The sequence below is a fragment of the Choloepus didactylus genome, chromosome 6 (assembly GCF_015220235.1).
Source record: "Choloepus didactylus isolate mChoDid1 chromosome 6, mChoDid1.pri, whole genome shotgun sequence".
Taxonomy (NCBI): domain Eukaryota; kingdom Metazoa; phylum Chordata; class Mammalia; order Pilosa; family Megalonychidae; genus Choloepus; species Choloepus didactylus.
Window position 1 is genome coordinate 109,417,248 of NC_051312.1, and position 7,873 is coordinate 109,425,120.

At 38.5% G+C, this 7,873-nt stretch overlaps 1 protein-coding gene across 9 annotated transcripts in view; it reads left to right on the forward strand.

The window, feature by feature from the left end:
* The window catches only part of CEP295 (centrosomal protein 295), an 80,264-nt gene that overhangs the window by 72,210 nt on the left and 181 nt on the right, over window positions 1-7,873 (forward strand). For 8 of the 9 annotated variants that reach the window (XM_037841110.1, XM_037841112.1, XM_037841113.1 and 5 more), the window contains 5 exons: window positions 6,502-6,639; window positions 7,093-7,189; window positions 7,272-7,436; window positions 7,571-7,670; window positions 7,740-7,839. In XM_037841110.1, coding sequence (XP_037697038.1) covers window positions 6,502-6,639; window positions 7,093-7,189; window positions 7,272-7,436; window positions 7,571-7,670; window positions 7,740-7,839 — 600 coding nt within the window. The remainder of the gene's footprint in view (window positions 1-6,501; window positions 6,640-7,092; window positions 7,190-7,271; window positions 7,437-7,570; window positions 7,671-7,739; window positions 7,840-7,873) is intronic. The other variant, XR_005217534.1, reaches the window with a different exon arrangement.

The window sequence follows — 7,873 nt, forward strand, 5'->3', positions numbered from 1 at the left end:
TATCTTTTTCTTGAGTGTCTCTTCAGTTTGTTCATTTCTAGCATATAGAAACATTACTGACTTATATGCATTAACCTTGTATCCCGCTACTTTGCTGAATTTGTTCATTAGCTCTAGTAGCTGTATCGTCGATTTCTCAGGGTTTTCTAGATATAAGATCATATCATCTGCAAACAATGACAGTTTTACTTCTTCTTTTCCAATTTGGATGCCTTTTGTTTCTTTGTCTTGCCGGATTGTCCTGGCTAGCACTTCCAGCACAATGTTGAATAACAGTGGTGACAGCGGGCATCCTTGTCTTGTTCCTGATCTTAGAGGGAAGGCTTTCAGTCTGTCTCCATTGTGTACTATGCTGGCTGTGGGTTTTTCATATATGCTCTTTATCATGTTGAGGAAGTTTCCTTCAATTCCTACCTTTTGAAGTGTTTTTATCAAAAACGGATGTTGGATTTTGTCAAATGCTTTTTCAGCATCTATTGAGATCATCAGTTGATTTTTCCCTTTTGACTTGTTAATGTGTTGTAATACATTGATTGATTTTCTTATGTTGAACCATCGTTGCATGCCTGGAATGAACCCCACTTGGTCATGGTGTATGATTTTTTTAATGTGTCTTTGGATTCGATTTCCAAGTATTTTGTTGAGGATTTTTGCATCTATATTCATTAGGGAGATTGGCCAGTAGTTTTCCTTTTTTGTAGCATCTTTGCCTGGTTTTGGTATTAGATTGATGTTAGCTTCATAATATGAGTTAGGTAGTGTTCCATTTTCTTCAATGTTTTGAAAGAGTTTGAGTAAGATTGGTGTCAGTTCTTTCTGGAAAGTTTAGTAGAATTCCCCTGTGAAGCCATCTGGCCCTGGGCATTTATTTGTGGAAAGATTTTTGATGACTGATTGGATCTCTTTGCTTGTGATGGATTGGTTGAGGTCTTCTGTTTCTTCTCTGTTCAGTCTAGGTTGTTCATATGTTTCCAGGAAATTGTCCATTTCTTCTACATTATCCAGTTTGTTGCCATACAGTTGTTCATAATATCCTCTTATAATTTTTTTAATTTCTTCAGGATCTGCAGTTATGTCACCTTTTTCATTCATTATTTTGTTTATATGGGTCTTCTCTCTTTTTGATTTTGTCAGTCTAGCTAGGGGCTTGTCAATCTTGTTGATCTTCTCAAAGAACCAACTTTTGGTGATATTTATCCTCTCTATTGTTTTTTTGTTCTCTATGTCATTTATTTCTGCTTTAATCCTTGTTATTTCTTTTCTTCTACTTGGTTTAGGATTGGTTTGCTGTTCATTTTCTAGCTTCTTCAGTTGATCCATTAGTTCTTTGATTTTGGCTCTTTCTTCCTTTTTAATATATGCATTTAGTGCTATGAATTTCCCCCTTAGCACTGGTTTTGCTGCATCCCATAGGTTTTGGTATGTTGTGTTCTCATTTTCATTCGTCTCTATATATTTAGCAATTTCTCTTGCTATTTCTTTGTTAACCCACTGATTGTTTAGGAGTGTGTTGTTTAACCTCCAGGTATTTGTGAATTTTCTAAGTCTCTGATTGTTATTGACTTCTAATTGTATTCCATTGTGATCAGAGAATGTGCTTTGAATAATTTCAATCTTTTTAAATTTATTGAGGCTTGTTTTATGTCCCAGCATATGATCTATTCTGGAGAAAGTTCCATGAGCACTAGAAAAGTATGTGTATCCTGGTGATTTGGGATGTAATGTCCTATATATGTCTGTTAAATCTAATTCATTCATCAGATAGTTTAGGTTTTCAATTTCCTTATTGGTCTTCTGTCTGGTTGATCTATCTATAGGAGAGAGTGATGTGTTGAAGTCTCCCACAATTATTGTGGAAACATCCATTGCTTCCTTTAGTTTTGCCAGTGTTTCTGTCATGTATTTTGTGGCACCTTGATTGGGTGCATAGACATTTACGATTGTTATTTCTTCTTGTTGAATTGCCCCTTTTATTAGTATGTAGTGGCCTTCTTTGTCTCTCAAAACATCCCTGCATTTAAAGTCTATTTTATCTGAGATTAACATTGCTACACCTGCTTTCTTTTGGCTGTAGCTTGCATGAAATATTTTTTTCCATCCTTTCACTTTCAGTTTCTTTGTGTCCCTGTGTCTAAGATGAGTCTCTTGTATGCAACATATTGATGGTTCATTTTTTTTGATCCATTCTGCGAATCTATATCTTTTAATTGGGGAGTTTAATCCATTTACATTCAACGTTATAACCGTGAAGGCATTTCTTGAATCAGCCGTCTTATCCTTTGGTTTATGTTTGTCATATTTTTCCCCTCTCTCTATTAATATCCTTTATTGTACCCATACCGAATCTCTTTAGTACTGAACCTTTCTCCAAGTCTCTCTGTCCTTTCTTTGTTTCTCTGTCTGGAGGGCTCCCTTTAGTATCTCCAGTAGGGCAGGTCTCTTGTTAGCAAATTCTCTCAGCATTTGTCTGTCTGTGAAAAATTTAAGCTCTCTGTCAAATTTGAAGGAGAGCTTTGCTGGATAAAGTATTCTTGGCTGGAAATTTTTCTCACTCAGAATTTTAAATATATCGTGCCACTGCCTTCTTGCCTCCATGGTGGCTGCTGAGGAGTCACTACTTAGTCTTATGCTGTTTCCTTTGTATGTGGTGAATTGCTTTTCTCTTGCTGCTTTCAGAACTTGCTCCTTCTCTTCTGTGTTTGACACTGTGATCAGAATATGTCTCGGAGTGGGTTTATTTGGATTTATTGTATTTGGAGTTCGCTGAGCATTTATGATTTGTGTATTTATGTTGTTTAGAAGATTTGGGAAGTTTTCCCCAACAATTTCTTTGAATACTCTTCCTAGACCTTTACCCTTTTCTTCCCCTTCTGGAACACCAATGAGTCTTATATTCGGACGTTTCATATTATCTATCATATCCCTGAGGTCCATTTCGATTTTTTCAATTTTTTTCCCCATTCTTTCTTTTATGCTTTCATTTTCCATTCTGTCATCTTCCAGGTCACTGATTCGTTGTTCAACTTCCTCTTGTCTTGTACTATGAGTGTCCAGAATCTTTTTAATTTGGTCAACAGTTTCTTTCATTTCCATAAAATCATCCATTTTTTTATTTAGTCTTGCAATGTCTTCTTTATGCTCTTCGAGGGTCTTCTTGATTTCCTTCATATCCCGTACTATGGTCTCATTGTTCATCTTTAGTTCTTTGAGTAGCTGCTCTACGTGCTGTGTCTCTTCTGATCTTTTGTTTTGGGTGCTTGGGCTTGGGTTATCCATATCGTCTGGTTTTTTCATATGCTTTATAATTTTCTGTTGTTTTTGGCCTCTTGGCATTTGCTGAACTTGATAGGGTTCTTTTAGGATTTGTAGACCAATTGAAGTCCTTATCTCTAATTTATCAGATCTACAGCTTCGTGGAGTACACTTTCTCTAACTAACCAGCAGGTGGCGCCCATGAGCCACCTGTTCTCCACAAGCCAGTTCTCCCCTGCTTAGCCTTTTTGGTGAGTGGGGGAGTGAGTCTTGTGGGGTCCAATTGGTGTACCAAGCTTGCGTGTGTAGTTGGTGTTGCCTGCCCTGATTATGGGGCATGTTTCTGGGCAGTCAGGGAGGGGAGGTGGCTCTAACAGTCAAGTCTCCCTGGTGATCCTAGAGTTTTAAAGCTGCTGCAATAGTCTAATCCTTCAGTTCAGTCCTGCCACAGTTTGTCTCTGCCACTGACCCACAAGTCCTTGGTATTGGCGTATGGCTCCTGAGACTTGCAAGTGGGCCCCTCTTCCAGGCTGTGCACCCCGGGTCCTCTGTTGAGGGATGAGTGTGCTATGTCACAGGTGAGTGCCGTCCCCCCAGGGCAGTTCTGGGCTGCTGGGCTGTGTAGGGAGGCTCCCAGTCTGCTGAAATGATGACTGAATGGGGCTTTGTTAATTCACACTGCTACACCTTCTGAACTCTGGGACAATCAGCTGAGATTGCAGGGAAGGCTAATGTCCACGCCCAGTTTTGTGGTGTGTGCCTGTTATTTGAAGTGCTTCCGTCACACTGGGTTGTCTGGGGTAGCTCTGGGCTATGGGGCTGGCGATGGGCAGGAGTGTTTCCTGTCCACCGCGATGATGGCTGTGAGCGGACACCCCCCTTTGCTTGGGAAGTTGTGGTGTTTAGTGAATTTTCTCAGCCACTGGATTATTGCCTTTTGTCTCAGAGCTCTCTTAGTTCTGCTCTTGTCTTGACCTGCCCAAATTGCAAGTCTTTGAAGCTTTCTGTATTGGGCTTCTTAGAGTAATTGTTTTAGAAAAAGAAAAAAGGATTAAAAAAAAGGGCCCTCCTCAGAGATCTAATGGGCTATTGAAGTTCTAAGAGACAAAGCAATTAGGGCCATTAAGGAAAGTTCCAAAGGACAGAGAGATCAGCTTTTCTTCGGGATTTGCATATGAGCCTCAGGGCCTGAGCTCTGCCCTTCCCCTTTCTATGTTCACCAGAACTCCAAAAATCCTCCGCTTTTATTTTGGAGTTTTTCGTGTTGTTTTTTTCTATGCCTGTCTTCTCTCTGCTGGGCTGGCTGATCTCAGATTCTCTGGTGTCTGGTCTCAGTCTATCTGTGGTTGGAGTTTGGATCAGTAGAATGAGTTTCTGATAAGGGCTGCCACTGCAGTTCTCCCTTCTCCTTCCCGGAGCTGACAGCCCCTCCTCCCATGGGACTGAGCCGGGCAGGGAGGGGTGCGGGTCCCCTGGCCACAAAAACTTACAGATTTCGCTGATCTCAGCAGTTCCACGTTTTTATGAGTGTTGTATGAAGTATGCCCAAAGTCAGATTGCTCTGTGGTGTCCAGTCCACGCAGTTCCTGGCTTTCTACCTACTTTCCTGGAGGAGTAACTAAAACATACAGCTCACCAGTTCGCCATCTTTCCCCGCCTCCCTCCCCATTGCAATCTTATAGTGGCATTTCTTTGAAAAATCTTCTGCCTTAAACATCCTTATTTACCCAATTCTTTTTCTTAGTCATTTTCCTTCTCTTTTTAACTGCTGTTGCTATCAAGTGAGGATACACTAGGGTCACGGGCCTCTTTACAGCTGAAATCTATGATCTGTTAGAAAAGGCCTGAGCCTAATCACATCGTGATTCAATGGATTTGGGCTTCATCAAGTAATCTTCCACTCAAATAAGAGTATAGGGACAGACAACATTTAAAAGTAAAGAACACTCAAGACAAGAATTCATCTTTAACAGATTTTTACTAAAGGAGCACTTAAGGAAAAAGGAACAAGCTTACAATGTAAAAATTAATTGATACATTACCAAGCCTGGAGCCCCCGTTCTTCTCCATGCAGCTGGACATGAGATCAGAGCTCCCCCTTGTCTCAGTTACAGAATTTATAGCACTTGGTTTACATTCAATCAAATCATATTCTATTTTTACAGTAAATGATGCTTCATGAACAGAATGGTTCAAGATCAAAGGAAGGGATCCATATTATCAGTCTTAGCCTTGAATGTCCGTAAAACTCTGATTTCTGTAACAGCAATGTAATATACTTGTATAAAAATTAGAAGAGGTTACTATTACTTGTCTCTAACTTGTAGTTTTTATTTTATTCTATTGATTAGTTTAGCCATTACATCATATTGATAAAATACACTTGATTAGGATTGTATTCAACCTTGCTACATTATTTATGATTTATTTGTGGTTAAAGTTAACAGCTGCAGCTGATCTTGTTTTCAGAGGGTTAGGTGATTACATGTTATCTATATCTAAGGGTGAGAGGGCTTTTCTGCTTTCTTGAAATACTCAGTTCTTTTAACTGCTTAGCTTCTTCTTCAGTATAATTTTCTAATATGGGACTTCAGGGGTATGAAACATCTATTCCAGTTATGGTAGTAAGGCCTTTCCACTTTTTATCATTTGGAAACTGTACTTGAGTGTTTTTAGGTTAAAGTTGTGTTAAATACTCTTCTGTAGCAGGAGTAACTGGTTCTTCACTATTAGAACAGAAAACATCAGGTGGTATGAAGGCAGCATAGAAAAAAAATCAGCACCCTCATTATCAGATTCCTCAGGAGAAACATTATCCTGTAATTAAGGTGGGCCCTAAGACCCTTTATGCCAGAACTTTTTTGCAAAAGGTGGATTTATGTACTATAAAATAGATGGATTTCCCTTAAGAATTAACTAGGGCTTGTTCCTTACATACACTGTAATTACTTCTATTTAGTACCACACTAAAACAAGTTAATAGGGTGGTATGGGAACCCTGTATTTTATGCATGATTTTTCTGTAAACTGTGTAACTTCTCCAAAAAGGTTAAAATTCAGTTGGGTTGGGTTCATCATGCTATATATATATATCTAGTTCTTTGTTTATATGATTTATCTTGCCTAATAGACAAAATTAGTTTTTATTTAAAAAGTTTTTTTACCCACTATATACACCAGTACACACGTATTTTAGAATTCTGAAGGCCCATTTCTGACATGCTTTCACTTTTTATTTTTACCACTCAGGAGACAGAGTCTGGCCATGGTATAATGGAAGAACCAGAACTTACTTTAGTAAGCAGCAGTGATATAAGCATTGCAGAGATGGATTTTGAAAAGTTAACCCTAGATGACAGAGAGAATAAGGCAAAGAACTGTTTTCAGGTAGGTAATTTAATAGCTTTTATTAATACAAGCCCTCATTAAACTGTGAATCATTCAATTGCCTGGTCAGTTTCACTCATTACAATGTGGTTACTGAAGGGGGTTCTTAGAAATCTGTATTAGCAGATAAGTAGCAGAGACTGGGCAAGAATATGAGGAAAGAGTAGCCACTAAATTGCAATGTGCTTAGAGAAATGAATTCTCATTTAATTCCACCTAAACCTTTCACAGAAAACCTAAGTTCTGTATCATAAAGATCCAAAGGGAATCTTTGGAGCCATAAAAGTACGTTAGTTAATTGGCAAAGGGATTTTGTAATAGAGTTGGCAAATAGCTATTTTGAAACAATTACATGACCCAGATTGAAGCTATACTGAGAAATTTAGCTCCTCCAAAATAAAGGCTAGAAGTGACATGTAATACCTATTCATCTGTGACTTTTTTTATAATTAGGCAAGTGAATTTCTGCCTCTCCTGCCAGAAATAGAAACCTCAGATAGTCCGGCCATGTTAGAGCATTCAGGCGAGATGCCATCTCCAAAGCATGCAGGTATGATTTGGGCACCTGAATTGGCTACGGTGGTGCTACTTGCTCACTAGCAAGTGTATTAAATATTTCTTTTCTTGAACAGAAAATCTGGTTCCAGAGTGTGCAGCTCTACCAGGAAGCTTACAAGAAGCATTCTTAAAGAGAAAGAAATCATTTATTGCAAAATCTTCCCAGAGGCAGAAAGAAATACGGGATAAAATTCGTGTTTCTGAAAAGTCTGTCAAAAGAGTAGACAAGAAGTCTGCAGGTATGTTTTCCCTTTTAAAAAAACCAAAGCATGTTTCCTAGGTTACAACAGAATTTCTAGTTTTGTTCTCCAAAATGGAAGCCATTATTCAATTCTCAAAGTTGACATACGACTTACCACTTGTTTTATCAAAGGTTCATCTGTAAATCGCCTGAAAAGCATGACTGAAGTTAGAGTGTTTCTTCCTGAAGACAGAAAGACTGCAGAAGCCCTCATGCACCAAAGGACTCTAAGGTATTTTTAATTTATATGGTTACTTTACTGAAGTAATTCTGTTTTGAATTCCATTTTAATTTGTTACAGGTCATATAATCAGTTATCAGAAGTGAAACAACAAAAGGAAGCAAAAGCAAGACAAGAAGCTTATGCCCAAAACAGAGCAAGAGCAAAGGAATTTCAGAAGGTATTTTGCTCACCCCCTCAAATCTTTCACATTT